Source organism: Xiphophorus hellerii, chromosome 20 (genome assembly GCF_003331165.1).
Source record: "Xiphophorus hellerii strain 12219 chromosome 20, Xiphophorus_hellerii-4.1, whole genome shotgun sequence".
In the NCBI taxonomy this organism is placed as follows: domain Eukaryota; kingdom Metazoa; phylum Chordata; class Actinopteri; order Cyprinodontiformes; family Poeciliidae; genus Xiphophorus; species Xiphophorus hellerii.
The window spans coordinates 20,255,433-20,270,940 of NC_045691.1; the positions used below are offsets into that span (position 1 = coordinate 20,255,433).

The 15,508-nt window shown below is 39.6% G+C and overlaps 1 protein-coding gene across 2 annotated transcripts in view; it reads left to right on the plus strand.

Moving 5' to 3' along the window:
* LOC116710239 (RNA-binding motif, single-stranded-interacting protein 2-like) overlaps window positions 1-15,508 on the plus strand; it is a 41,743-nt gene that overhangs the window by 21,033 nt on the left and 5,202 nt on the right. For both annotated transcript variants that reach the window (XM_032549159.1, XM_032549158.1), the window contains exons 3-13: window positions 6,802-6,860; window positions 7,271-7,362; window positions 12,361-12,518; window positions 12,629-12,708; window positions 12,813-12,922; window positions 13,112-13,155; window positions 13,334-13,427; window positions 13,646-13,696; window positions 14,068-14,178; window positions 14,289-14,369; window positions 15,181-15,268. In XM_032549159.1, coding sequence (XP_032405050.1) covers window positions 6,802-6,860; window positions 7,271-7,362; window positions 12,361-12,518; window positions 12,629-12,708; window positions 12,813-12,922; window positions 13,112-13,155; window positions 13,334-13,427; window positions 13,646-13,696; window positions 14,068-14,178; window positions 14,289-14,369; window positions 15,181-15,261 — 961 coding nt within the window. In that variant the 3' untranslated portion in view covers window positions 15,262-15,268. The remainder of the gene's footprint in view (window positions 1-6,801; window positions 6,861-7,270; window positions 7,363-12,360; window positions 12,519-12,628; window positions 12,709-12,812; window positions 12,923-13,111; window positions 13,156-13,333; window positions 13,428-13,645; window positions 13,697-14,067; window positions 14,179-14,288; window positions 14,370-15,180; window positions 15,269-15,508) is intronic.

Genomic DNA, 15,508 nt, shown 5'->3' on the forward strand with positions numbered 1-15,508 from the left:
ACATGCACCTGTATGTCTTTAGTCTGATCCAGCTGAAAACTTCAGTGGTTTATTAGATAACAGTGAACAAAAAAGCATCGTGAAGAGCAGTGAACACAGCAGACAGGTCAGAGATGAGGCTTGGAGAAGTGTAAAGTTTAGAGGCCTCTAATATGACTCTGGCAGAGCTACGGAGACCCACAGCTCAGGTGGAAGAATATCCTAACAGGACAACATGCCCTCAGCAAAAAATCTGCCCTTTTTGGATAAGTGGACAGAAGGAAACAACTGATGATGTTGAGTCATAAGAAGCCCGGTTTGCAAATTGCAACCAGCTGTTTGAGTGACACAGCAAATATTATGTGAAGAAGATGTTCGGGTCAGATAAGCTCAAACAGTAGAGTTTTTGTTTGACATACACAATAACGTGTATCACCCAAACATACCACGCCAATGCTAGCAGCATCATGCAGTGGGAATATTTTCATCACTAAAGTCAGGATGTCTGTCTAGAGTTAATGGGAAAACTGATGAAGTTAACTGTAGAGCAGACCTGGAGGGAAGTTTGTTAAAAGCTGCAAAACATGTAAGTGCAAATTTATGCCTCACCTTTTAGATTTTTATTCTTTTCACTTAACAGCCCTGCACTACGTCTGTTAGTCTATCACATAAATTTGAGTTTGTGACAAAAAGTGAAAAGATTCAATAGTTTTGCAAGGCATCAGTTTGTTTATTATTCATTACACAGAAATAAATCATGATCTGAAAAATAATTGAGACTCAGCAGGAAATAATAGAAACCTAAGTCAAAACCAGAGGGCAACATGGAAAGGAGCCACCAAAAAGGTACAGTGTCTTGTGTTTTTTACTTTTGATCAAATATTATACTCCCTATGGGACTAAAAAAATCAGCTCTAAAACAATAGCGAGCCTGCATATTTGTGTGTGCATGTAAAGTCAGAGATAAAGGTTGCTGTAAAGCACCCAAACTGGTTTCGGCGGCAGCAGGTCAGAACGACACTGTACATCAGAGAGGTGAACTTTAGTCATGCATTATTTCCAGGATTCATTCACAGGAAAACCAAATCCGTTTGTGAAAAGGTGTGGACAAATTTCATAAGTCTTGGCTTCACTGTGTGTCTGGTATGCCAGCCAGCCCCACCCCTTCTAATTATTGTGGTTTAGTCAACATTGTAACACATTCAGACGTATATAGATATTAAACTGACTGAGTGGAATCACATGGCGCATGGTGACGCTTACGTCTGATCAAAGTAGCAATCAAAGCCAGTGTGAAATCTGTGGTTGCTGCATGAAATGCTGAAACTTCAGTGTAGAGGCAGACTTACAGAAACATCTTTGTGGAGTGGAAAAGAGGTGAATAGAAGAACGGAGCTTTAGAGGTGCCTACCAGTAGGGGGGTCTTAAATGATGTGGGAAAAAGGTTGGAAAGCCTGCTGGGAAAGAATGTCAGCTGGCCATATATGGGCTAGGGTTGTCTTTTAAGTCCTTTTGGCCTTCACCGAGCGGTGGGCTGGTGTTCAAGTGCGGAGGGACTGAAGTCACTTCTCAACTCTCCTAGTGACTCCCTGGGTGTTCCTGAAAAAAACAACAACATTTGATTCTCTTCTGTAATGCTAACCAGAAAAAAGATTAAATAAATAAGAAGATTTCAGCTTGAAAATGTTAAAATATTACAGGTCGGTATTAAATTTATGTTGGAGCTCCAGGAACTGCTTATAGATGATTTTAAAAAATGGAGAAAAAATACATATTCCTCCTGTAATAGTATGAGTAGTAAAAAAATAAGAGTCAGTTTTTTAAAAAAGTACTAGTAAAAATATTTGCATAAAAAAGAAATACGGAGATAGATAGGTGACTGTTTCATTGGGGCATTAACAACACTTTGCAGAATTGCTTTAACTAAGCCACAATGGAGGGCATCTTTTAACCATGATTTAGCTATTTAAGGTTGTGCCACAGCATCTTGTCCAGGCTTTGACTAGGCCACTGCCAGACATTTATTTTGTTTTTGAATCACGCTGAGGTGTTTGTTGTGCTTAGTTTCATTGTCCTGATGCTCATCCCAAATGTGCTTTTACTTAACCTGTTTAATCCCAAAATTTTTCCTGCAAAATAAATGCAGGCATTTCAATCCTCGGACCTCCCTAACACATGATATTTATGAATTATTACATTTTATGTTGGTTATGTTAGTGAAAATGTAGGTTTTATACTTGGCAACAATTGTTGCTGGTGGGAAACTGCATAGTCTAAATTACACAAATGTGGCCTATTTAGACATATTAAAAAATAAGAAAAATCATGACATGCATAACCTGTTATAACAAACAGGGTAGGGAGGGGTTCAACTGTGGGAATGACAGTGATGTAGAAGACATCATTTTGATGTTCCTTCAGGTCTGGAACATCTAAAATATCTGATAGTTTTAAGCTGTGTGGGAACAGCAAGGTATAAAAAATAAACAGCAAAGCTATGGACACATAGCATAGTGCTGTCTATGTATTATGCTAGCGGCAACAATTGTTGCCATGCTTACATTCACTCTTCTTATGATCAAAAGACGAATGAAGGGATACAATTTTCTTTACACATCAGTAGAAGACACTTGAAAGAACATATGTTCAAAATATTTTATTTTATTTTACTGGCTTCCTCTTGTACAGGTTTGTGACTAACATTTACCTCCAGCGTCACAGGCAGAAAGTAAAGAGGTCTGGTCATGTGACCTTTCACACTAGATACATGAAATTGATATTGCTTAGAGTAGACACATTATTATTTTATTTTAAAACTTCAATTAGCTGGCAAAAGTCAAAACGATTGTTCTAGAGCTCCCAGAAGTTAGGAAAAATGTCTGGCAACAATTGTTACCGGTGGGATTAAACGGGTTAAGATCTCAAACTAAATATTCTCCTTCATAAATTTCTGTTCCTGTGGTATCTGGCAGATTTCATGGCTCAAAGTTACAGCAAGTAGTCATGGTCCTGGAGGCCATGCTTTAGTATCGGTACAATGTTCTTTGTTCTTAATGGTGTTAGTTTTATGTCAGATGTAATGGGGCACAAACCCTCCAAAAATGTTGATGTTGTCTAATTATTCCAATGAATCTTTTTTCCTAAATGTTTGGATAGTATCAAGATTTTGCTTTGGCAAATTCGACACTAGTCTTTGTTCACTCTGCTGTCCCTGTGTTTTTTTATCTTTGAATCTCATGGAGGCCATTTTTACCCGATCTCTTTCTGATTGTTGAATCATAGACACTGACCTTTTCTCAGGCGAGTGAGACCTGCAGTGCTTCAGATGTTTGGTAGGCCTGACACTCCTACGTACGGTCACCACTGCTCCCTGTTTTGCTTTTTGGATAATAGGTTCTCATTGGTGTTCCTGGAGCTTTGGAAATGGGGCTTTAATCAAACTAGAACATGTTATTTGCTGTGTTTCACATGTGTTTTTGATTCCTTTTCATTGGGGCATGAAGTTATGCTGATAAAGATCTGTTAGCCTACTTCATGTTGTCAGACAGGTTTTGTATAAGTGATTTTTTTTATTGCAGAGGTCCAGCAGGATTTAGGGTCTGGTGTGGCTAGTGAAATTGAATGGCAGTTTCCATTTGTAGGTAATTCAGTTTATTCAGTATTTAACAAATGGCGTAATTAATTTGTTTGGAGACCTTTTTGCCTTTAACATAAAATCATCTTTGGAAACTTTTTTTTTTATTATTTACTCAGATTACTTTCTCAGGTTACCTTTGTATGACATTAAAATTTGTTCGGTCTGTGAAATATCTAAACATGACAAAAAAGCAAAAACAGAAGAAATCTGGAACAGACGTACTTTTACAGCATTATATTCATACTGTAAATATTCATGGCATATTTTCATTGAAATTGTAGAATTTTCACACTCCTAACTCAGTTGCTAAATTAAGGCTTTATGTTGCATATGGTTTGATTTGTTTGAAATAGACTAGTTTTATCAAACTAAATTTAGGTAAAGAACATTGGACGAAAAGAGAAGTAACATGCATAAAACTGTACAAAGACTTCTGTATGCTTAAAATATTTTATTATCATAATATGTGGGAATGAAACTGAGTGTTATTCATTTTGTTTCATAAGTTCACATTTATTTGCTGTGAAAAAAATGTGAATAAGATTTTTGACATTTGATTTTCATCTTAGATCCTCCATGAAGTGTCATGATGTGATGTGGTGGTGCGTTTCAGAGGATTTTTGTTGAGGAAGTCTGGTCATCTGATTTAAAGATTTTGCTGATCTTTGGTTAAACTATTTTTAGTTTGTGTAAATATTCATGTGTAATAACCATTGTTTAGTAGCTAGATGATTGTGGAAAGCTATAAAGCAATGAAGCAGTGTGTCTATTAGAGTTGTGGGATTTCTTTCTAAAAACGTCAATACATAAATTCACAAATCTACAGCCTCCGCTTTATGACAGAAGGAGACACAATACAGGTTGCAGTTGCAGTAGCAAACTTTTTAAGTTTTTTCTAAAGCAACTCTAAGATGTAACACTCTTAGTTTTCAGTATCTGTTAAATTGTCACATGGAAAATAAAAACTGAAAATAGAAGTAGACTTAATTGAAGAATGAACTTTAAAAGGAACTTGAAAATGAGCCCTGGAGAAATTTATAACAGTCAGCTGATTAACAGGCATGTAATTTGATTTAGTGACAGTTGTTGCTGCTTTAGTTTTTTGTGACCAGAATTTATTTGGAGCAACCTGATTTGTCTTATTTTTGTACGAGAAGTAAACACGTGGATGGCTTCGTTTAAGCAGCTAATTGGCTGTGTGTAGCAACAGGCGGGGGAGGGGCTGTGCTGCTCCATCCAGGTAGAAACAGTGGCACCTTCTCTGGCAAATCATTATGACGGCTGAAGAAACAGGGCGATGTGAACTTCTAATGTAACTTTTTAAAACCTTGATATACCTTAACAATGCAAACTTAACCACTGCTCAAAATGTGATTGGCTGATCAAAATGTTTGTCTAAACGTGAAATATTATTCAGTTTAAAGCTGGGGGTAAATTCCAACAAGGAGGCCGGGTGTTATGAAGGATTAAACATGGTAGTACTGTAGCAATAAGATGAGGTCTGCCTGAAACCAATCTTTGTGGTTCAATCATCCTGGACTGAAATACCTGCTCACAGGTGCCAGAAGATGATCAGTTCCATGCAGCACCAATGTGAAGCAGCTCTCAAAAACAGCAGCCCAACTTAGCAGGAACGCTGAATCTTCAAGCATTTTTTCAGTTTACACAGGAAATGTTTTCATTTGTACTTGAGAATAGGAAGGGGAATGTTGCCAGTGCATGGGCATGTATGGAAATAAAAGCTGTTTTACAGGATTTTGAGCTCCACTTTTCCCAGAAATCTAGAGGGGGAAAAAAGTACCTGCAGTTTAAATTTAAAGCTAGGTGTCATCTTGTGTGACCAAGGTTTTAGCTGTCTAGCCCGGTCTGAGTCATGCCTGAAACCAATCTTTGTGGTTCAATCATCCTGGACTGAAATACCTGCTCACAGGTGCCAGAAGATGATCAGTTCCATGCAGCACCAATGTGAAGCAGCTCTCAAAAACAGCAGCCCAACTTAGCAGGAACGCTGAATCTTCAAGCATTTTTTCAGTTTACACAGGAAATGTTTTCATTTGTACTTGAGAATAGGAAGGGGAATGTTGCCAGTGCATGGGCATGTATGGAAATAAAAGCTGTTTTACAGGATTTTGAGCTCCACTTTTCCCAGAAATCTAGAGGGGGAAAAAAGTACCTGCAGTTTAAATTTAAAGCTAGGTGTCATCTTGTGTGACCAAGGTTTTAGCTGTCTAGCCCGGTCTGAGTCATCCGGTTAAATGTCCGCTGCAACGAGGCGGGAGCGTAGGACCCAGCAGTTTGCTGTAACGTGAGGGTGGAAAAACAGCATGAGGGAGGGAGGGAGGGGGACGTGGTGGGAAGGAAAGCAAACTGGAGGGGTGAAGCATCAGGTTTCAGTGTACATTCCACCCAGACGCCATGTCGCCCAAACAGAGGAACACCGGCCTCCCGCACAAGCTAAAGGCGAAGGCAGGTCTAATAGGCTGTAGAGCTGGCGGACACTCCTATAACACTGCATTCCATCAGGCTGCACTTAAAGCCTTTAGATTACTGCTTTTAAGCTAATTTTCAGACCATGAATATTTATGAGACAGCATTAATGCAGTAACTGATTCCACTGCTTTAAGGATTGGCCTTTGGTTTTTGTTTCTGTTGACAACCACAGCAGACGAACAGAAACCAGGATATTTAATATGCTATCTGTCTTTTTATCTTCATAGGTAAATCAAAAATAGAGAAATATGTTTTTTTAAAGCAGCATTTCTAAGCATTATTTGGGCCAAAAATACCCGAAAGGCAGAGCTGGATTTCCAAGCCAGGTGTTCATGTTTTATCCTACGTGAGTCTGATGAAGATGGTGTTGGAACAAATAGTTTTTGTCCCTGAGGTGCTGTCTCCTGTCTTTCAAGAGAAAGATCTAGGAATAGAGGTACTGTACAGTCCCCAAGAGGCGACGTAGACAGAAGGGCGGAGGCGCAGAAAGTTTTCTGTAAGCCCTGAAGATCATGGCATTTATGAGACAGAGTCGCTCACAGGAAGGACAGAGTACGCATTCATGTGAACACCTGTAGTCTGGCACCCTGAGGAAATGTGGAAATGTTGGCATGCATGTTGTAGGAGAAGATTCCTGTCTGTGTGTCTCAGTCGCCTCAGCTGTCACTGATTCTGTTTTCTGTTTTTCCCTGAAGGTACGGCAAAATCGTTTCCACCAAAGCCATTTTGGACAAAACTACCAACAAATGTAAAGGTGAACCATGTCTTTCATTTATTATAAGGCCTCTTAAAATTACTACTTCATATAATTTTTTTCATTGGTTGTATCTATTAGTTGCAGAATAGTATACAGAAAAGTATACCGCCATCCCTTTTCATATTTTGCTCCCAATGAGTCTGATTGCCTTAATCTGCCTCAAAATCCCAAAGAACAAATTTAAAAGATATTTGGAAATCTTGAAAAATTATTGATAAAGATCATTTTTCACAGATGGAAGAAAAAATGAATTAGGAGTGGTTTGTATAGTACTGAAATTTTTTAACTCTGGTAATCTAAAATATCAATGCTGTCATTGTGTTTTTTGTCTTTGATCTGGCAGGATTAAAGGTGGTTTGATTTGTCTTAATGACCGTAGACTTAACCCCAGCTGCTCTTTTTTGTAGGATATGGCTTTGTGGATTTTGACAGTCCAGCTGCTGCACAAAAAGCCGTCACAGCTCTGAAATCCAGCGGAGTCCAGGCTCAGATGGCCAAAGTAAGAATCATTCTGGTCTTCCTCTGCTCTGTATAGCAACTCCTCTTATAAAGTATAAAATCTAAGTCACATAAAAGTCTCAGTTGATCTTAACATCCAACTTGTTTGTCTCTTGAGAGCTCTTTCCAACTTCGGAAGATTTTACAGAAACCAGATTATTTTCCAGGACCAACATTCATCCTCTTTCTGTTTCCATGACAATTTTGCTGGTTAGATATTAGTCCCTGAAAAAGACCCAGGTAGGGTGACAATGTATTTTATGTCACCCTAAACCTTCAGTACAGGGAGTGTGTAAAATACTTTTTATTTGTTAGATAATCTCAGCAATATTTCTCAGTTAAGTAAGTTTAAACTCTTTATTTTCTGTGAAATTTAACTGGAATATATTTTAAATCAGAAAGTTCTGCCTTTGACAATCCACAAATACAAAACACTAAATCTTCCAAACAGAGTAATATTTTAAGTTTTTAGACTAAATTTTTTTGTACAACTTTTAAAATCTGATGCACAAATAAAAATCACAAAACCTATAAAGTTTCAAACTGAGTTTATAATTATGGTTTTAATTCTGAAAGATTTTTATCACCAACATCACAAACCCCAAATTGAGGGTTTGGAGTAATGGTGCTATTGGGTGTAAGGTTCAGGGTAGCATAATTAAAACAGGCCTTTGTTGATCCCCAAACAGGTAGATGATCAGTGTTCACTTACAGACTCATTTCTGTTCATCCACAGTGCACGCCTCTTAACCCTGCTGTATAAAAGTGACACTGCTACATGAAGCTATCATCCTGGTGGCGAGTGCACAACTTGAAATCTTGTGTTTAGTGAAGTGTTTTCTCCTAAAAGTGGTTTTGGCAGCAACGTTTTTGTTGATTTCACCAGTTGATTTTGTTCGTATTCCCGACGTCCAGCCCAATTTTTTTTTGTCTTTTCACCTTCTTCCTCCCTCATCTTTTTCTCTCCCCCTCTTGCTTCCCCTCACACCCTGTGTATGCCACTAACCTGCTCCAGTTGTAACGCTTGTTCTGAACTCTTTGTCAAAGTGTCTGCAGTCAAAGCAACTCTTGTCGGCCCATTAAGCTGATCCCTCTGGCTCTCATGCTCCCCTTTGAGGAAACCCTGGGGAGGGCGCCACTACACCCACTGTCAATGGGACAAGCACAAAGAACCGGCATTGTCCATCGTCCAGGCCCAGGTCTGGGGCCGACACCACCACTTAATACACTCCATCCCAGTGTCCCAGCCCCTCCCCATTTCCTAAACCCAAACATAACCCACTGCAATGTAACACCAGGGTCTCCCTCACCCCAGCTCTTTAAAACCGTCAGAGATCAATGTGACCAGGTGAGCTGAACCAGTACACCGCAACCAGATCCAGTGTCTAAGTTTGCTGCAGTTCCCCTGTAAGAGTGCCACACTATCCACTATATCTTAGCACTCGACAAGTGCAACTGGACACCAAAACTTGACTCACCCAGTCAGCATGTGCCCTCTGTCAGACGTGTTGATAACCTAAATATACATAGCTGCTTGGTGTCACTGGGTTACTGCAGTTCAAAGAAAAAACAATATGAATATCAAGTAGGGACGTACTGGTCTGATGTACTGGCATTTTTGCGTGATTGGTGAAATACCACTCAGAGCTTTTCACGTTGCCAGCTTTTAAAACAGAGTAAACATAATAAGAGTAATGGGTGGTACTCCCACACCGTGGATGCCCATGTTTTTGGAAACTGAGCTGTTTCCAAAGTGCTAAATTTATTATTTCTGCACATATTATAGTCTTGTGACACCAATATTGCATATTATCTCATCTGATGAGCTGGATGTGGTGTTGGGAAAATGAAAAGTGCCAATGGAACAAATCAAAACCAAGTAACCGTAAACTTTGGGAATTGTCTAGAAGATCCTTCTTGCAGTTTATCAGACAAGCCCTAAACAAGTGAAGCCACGGTACATTGTAAAGCATGGAGACACATGCATCATGCTATGGGGATATTGTGGTGCCTCTAGGCATAATGGATCAGTTTTTAGTATGCCAGACATTGAGAAGGACATGTTCATTTTTTTCCAAGATGAACGGCTTTTGGATTGGCGTATTTAGATACAAGCAGTGCAAATTGAGGATAAGTTAGCAGCATTTTTGCTTATGCCCACAAGATTAACATTTCTTAGAAAAGGTTATTATACAATTAATTATTAATTCAGTGAAGCTAAATCTTCATTCATTTCTAAATTTGTGCTCTAAATGTTTGAGTTTATAAAGAGAAAAGGAAAAACTGCTATTCATATAAATTTTTCCTCAGAAAAATGGACAACACACTTTATAGATCTTATTTTGTGTTTTGATTTTTAAACACTACTTAATGAAAAATTGGACTGGACCTCTAATAGCAAATGCTTATCCTTAAATGACTCTCCTTGGTATCAGAGACAAAAAAACAATCCTGATCAGGACATCCTTGATATCAAGTTCGGCTTCACTTGCACAGACCTTCACCATAGTTGCTGAGCTGTGCAGTTCACAAACATGGCGAGCCACACCTTACAGTCGCTAACCTCAGAGGACGCTCAGTCCCTGAACGAGAGATCCGGGACTCGCGGCGGCGAGCCCTGCGGAGCTGCATGCTTCGGGGCAGCAGAACAATGGTAAAGTTATAAATAGACCCATTCTTACCTCCCTGCACCTCCCATTTCAAACTGAGACGTCACACACGCTGCTCTAAACGCAAGCCGGCAAATCTGTCAGCTTAGAGGCACACCTTAACAGATGCGGCTGAGAGATGGCCTGGAACAACAGCGACGACGGGGATGAGTTTGTGTGTGAACGTGAAACGAGTCTTCGCTTTCACTTTAGGCTGGGGAACAGTAAACAAAAGTTTCATCTGAACTCAGACCTTTTATGTAACAAGCATCCTGAGGGACTAAAGTAACAGAAAACACTTCCGTTTAGCTGCCGAGACGCCTCCATGCTATGAATATTCTTCAGAATTTTGCGGCGTCATGTCAACACCTCTGTCAACTTCTGCCGTGCAGACCTGCATTAGTGAGGGATGCTGCATGTCCTCTCCTGTTTGCTGCTTTCACCGTTCCAGTTCATATGGTTTCCAACTGCATCTCTTGACAATTTGCTCATTCCACAAAGAAGCCTTTATTATTTGTGGTTGCGGGGTAATCATATATCATTTAGCAGCAAGGAGAGGAGGCTTGATGGTGAATGGTGGAAATATATTAGATTTAGATGAAAGGCAGGAGCCTGCTGATCGGTAGAGGCTCATCTGTCTTCCCTTCCTGTTTTGCTCTTGTCTGTCATTCCCAGTTTTAATTACCTAAATCACTCCAGACATCGACTACATCCCATCCTGTTTGTCGTCTCTTTCTGTACAAAATATCAGTCCTTTGAGCTGCTCATTTCCCCCACCCACTCTCTGCCCTATCCTCTTCTTTCACTCTCTGTTTTCCCTTCCTGTCTTTTTAGTCCAGCCTCTTTTCTCCCGGTTGCCAGGCTCCTGTTGCTCTGTGAACTCTTAAACTTCATGCCTGGCTTCCTGTGGGCTTCTGCACAGTCACACAAGGTTTCACTTTCAAGCTATTGCCTTCAAAAATGAATAGTCTCCATACTTGATTTATTTACTGCTTTCAAGATCTCCCCATTTAAACAAAATTGTACCAAGAAGTGTGCCTTTTTTTCTTTCACATTCATAGCTGTGAATGTTAAGTTATTCAGTGTGCAGCAGGATGAGGCAGTGACTAATGGGAAGTCTCGGGTGAAAAATTATGCAGTTTTAAGTTTTATCGATCAGGTAAAACTAGCTTAAAACAGTTCATCCATATCGGATCCTGGAACAAAATTGACAAGGAGCAGAGATACGATGAAACTTTAATGGACCAGGAGAAGCAGCAGACATTGATGAGACGACAGGTCTCATGGCTGCCAGGACAAAAATCTTTGTAGCGACATGACAGGAATCTTGCATTTGGGAATCCAAATGCATTCTGAAAGATTTTTGAAAGTACTCAAAAGTTATTGCTACATCAAAAATGAAGCACTTTAAAATATCCATACGCTTCAGTGTATAATATTGGAAGTTCACGTGATACGTCGACACAAAGAGGGAGGAAAACGGTGCATGGTTTTCAAAATATGTGTCTATTTTATTCAACCCACTTTACTCTGATACGCTTAAAAAGATTAGGAAATATTAGGAAAACATGTGATATAATAGCTAAACTAAATATATGCATCAGTTATTGGCATGCAGGATTTGCATGCTTGTAGATGGAAATGTAAAACCCAACTGAGAACTGCATCCAAGCTGTCTTTTGCGTGGAGCTACTTCATACATTGACATGTAGTCACAACTGTGGTTTGAATTATTGTGCAGCTCTGCCTATAAATACAACGTAGTATCCGCTTAGTAAACAGATGTCAAATATAACACTGCACATCATCCTGAGTTCACCATCCCCACTATGAGACGCGGTAGAGGCAAGATCACTGGGATGGGGGTAAATACTGGACAGTCCTGAGAGGAAAACCTGTCAGATGCTCTAAGAAACAAGACTGGATAGGAGGTTCACCTTGCAGCAGGACAATATCCCTAAATTTACAATTTAGGGATAGCCATTTATGGCTGTCAAAGCCCAGCCATAAATGAAACTGAGAATGATCTGAGAATCTTTGGCATTACCTGAAAATGTATCTTGTCAGCTCTCTGTCCAGTGTGTCTGCAGTTAAGTTCACTTTATAACTACAAGACTTGCTGTAACTGAAGTACTAATGTATAAAGGCTAGTAGTGCCAAAAAACTTTAAATATTTTTTACAAATCTTTAAATAATGTACTGAAGTTTGTGTCAAAAGTGAACAAGTTGGAGCTTTTCTCCTTCTGCCCCAAATTACATTGAAGCCAAATGAAACGTTTTTAATGATCATGCCTTAAACATCAAGTCCTGATGCTTTCAAATGGTTCATAAAAACCGATCTTGCTGTGCAGCAACAAGAGCAGGACCCCACCAACCTCTACATCTCCAACCTGCCGGTGTCCATGGACGAGCAAGAGCTGGAAAACATGCTGAAGTCCTTCGGCCAGGTCATTTCCACGCGGATCCTCCGGGACGCCAACGGGACCAGCCGTGGCGTGGGATTTGCAAGGTGAGGCTTTTCTGTCTGAATTTAAATGTGCTGGTTGAGCAAGGTAATTTGCACATGTAATGCGAACAGATTTCTGCAGTGGGAGTTCAATCGGACCTTTTTTGTTTCAGAATGGAGTCCACAGAGAAGTGTGAGGCCATAATTCAGCATTTCAATGGCAAATTCATCAAGACTCCTCCAGGACTGCTCGGTGTGTGGAGTGTTTGCTTTGTACTATACAAACACGATGTTTTGTTTTTGTTCCCTGCTGTGATTACTGAATTCACTTACTTGTTTGATCTGTTGCTTTCTCAGCACCCACAGAGCCCTTATTATGCAAGTTTGCAGACGGGGGCCAGAAGAAGAGGCAGAGCCAGGGGAAGTATCTCCATAATGGAAGGCCCTGGGGTCGAGACGGAGATACGGTAACTCAGCCAAAGCGTTAATCGTCTGCCTCCTTAGGAACTTGAAGCCAGATTTTTTTTTTTTTTTTTCTAAAGTTTTGTTTTAAATTACACTTTCCGTGCTAGCTGGCTGTTCTTTGAGTACATGCTGTTTCGCACCAGTGTTTGCATGACCTCACTGGTTCTGAATCCTGTGTGTTGTTTTCCCAGGGAGGAATGACGCTAGCGTATGACCCAACAGCCTTACAGAATGGGTGAGTGAGTGGTATGCACAGACTGACAGAAAACAGCCCCAGCCCTACAGTAAAATAAACACGGCTGACGAGCTGCAGGGAAAGGTCGCCCTCTGCTGGCCGGCGCAGAAACCTTCAAATATTGCTGATTTACCTGCAAAACGTGCATTGTTCTCACCATCTTCTGTCTGTTCGACAGCTTCTACTCCTCACCCTACAGTCTGGCTCCAAACCGAATGATTGCCCAGACCTCTCTCTCGCCCTACATGCATTCTCCTGTCTCCTCCTACCAGGTGAGACACATCAAGATAATTATTGTTTTTAGCTTTATAGTCTTGTTTTTGTCACGTCTGACCTGAATCCCCTGTTAAATTCACATTATATAAGGCAATAGAGCTGCATTTCTTCAAGTTCTTCCTCTCCCTCTGCTTTTTTTATAGCACACCTCAAAGGGTGACTGTAACAGACGAAAAGCACAAATGAGTTTTGTTATCGTTTCTCATAATTACAGGTACACAGCCCGTCCTGGATGCACCACCAGTCATACCTCATGCAGCCAGCTGTGAGTATCTCACAGAAGACAATCTTTTGCTCCATTCATTTGTTGCACAGTTTAACACAGAGGAAGTCTGAAAGGTCAAGAGAAAGAGCTGAATGACGACAGGGAGAGGCAGGAGCAGTGTAAAGTTGAATATAAAGGCAAAAGCAAAATCAGCAAGTTTGAAAAATACATTTTCTCTGAACTGTCTGATCTAATCTCAGAATGTCCACTGTTCAGTGTTGTTTTTGTATGTGCTCCCAGTTATGAACAGTTATCAGCTGTTCACTGTGTACAGGAGCCCTGCTTTGTCCTTTCTGACTATTTAAAGTGAACGTTGTGCCAGGTTAATGGAGACAGGCTGATTGAGTGTTGGTGCATCTGTTCATTCGCAGGGTACAGTGCTAACCCCGACAATGGAGCATGCCATGTCCATCCAGCCCACGTCCATGATGGGGCCTCTCACTCAGCAATTAAGCCACCTGTCTCTGGGCAGCACGGGCACAGTCAGTATCACTTTCACATCCTCATGGCACAGAACCAGTGGCTTCCTGTCCTGACATCCTGACATCATTTATTCCTGTCTTTTATTCATGTTTTCCTGTCGTCCTTACAGTATATTCCAGCCAACACTACTATGCAGGGGACTTATATCCCCCAGTACACCCCAGTGCCTCCTTCCAATGTCCCAGTAGAGGTATGACACACTTTCCACTGATTGCTCATGTATGAACTTGTTACGCTCATGGACAGTATTTAAAGATTTTTGCTGTATGACCTATACTGGATTTACCAATAGATTAGAGTCCCATTAGAAATCTGTAATAAAAGGTTTTCTGTTTGGCACTATTTTCTCTCTCAAATAATTTACTAATTTTTGAATAAACGATTAATTTTAACATAATTTTTCACCTAATTTTTATTTGAACAATGTATTTATTTTTCAAATAAATAATATCAAAAGTAATATTATTTGTTTTTGACTTGATAAAATTGGGTGTTTTGTGTGAATTTAAAAATATAATGCAAGCAAACTTTAAAGTACAAAATCGAAATATTAAGTTGCAAACCAACATGAAAAAAAAATTTAAAAAATGGATTGAAATGTGAGATTGAAAAATAAATTTTATTTTTTCTATTGTTTTATATGGAATGCTTTGACACACTGAACCCTCTTTTTAGGCAAATGGTAAAAGTTTTATAACGTCCTTTTTATTTTCTGATAAACAATAATAATAATAATAAAATAAAGCCCTTATTTATATATTTTAATCTCTGAATATTCAGGTTTTTTTGGCAATGTCAGCTATGACTTTCACACAAACAGTGCTCTGCGATGCCTCTAATTCATAGCTGATCTAAAATGTAATATGGAGACAAATAATAATCCTCCACTCAACAGAATTCAGCACATTTAATTTATGAACAAATGCAGCTCATTTCAGGATTTTTAAAATAGATTTTTTTTTTTTTATTGCAACACATCTTGTCTTACTTTTTCCTGTCAGGAGAACGGTGGTCAGCAGCAGCAGGTCGCCATGGAGAATCCGGCAGAACATACAAACTACTCCTACCAACACACCAAGTGAAGCTGAGGTGGGAAAATGTCCAGGGCCCGGCGTTGTGCATCGCACTGGCTGCTCTGGATGTTGTTTACTTATTAGAATAAAAAACGGAGTATTTTTTTAGATTTTTATCGCTATAAAAAAGTGACAAAGAAAAAAAAAGAGTGATTGCAATTGAGGCTATTTATTTAAAGTAGTATTTAGAGATTATATCTTATGCATATTGTTTGCTGAGCACCTCAAAAGTATCAACACTGTGTTGTGAACTTTC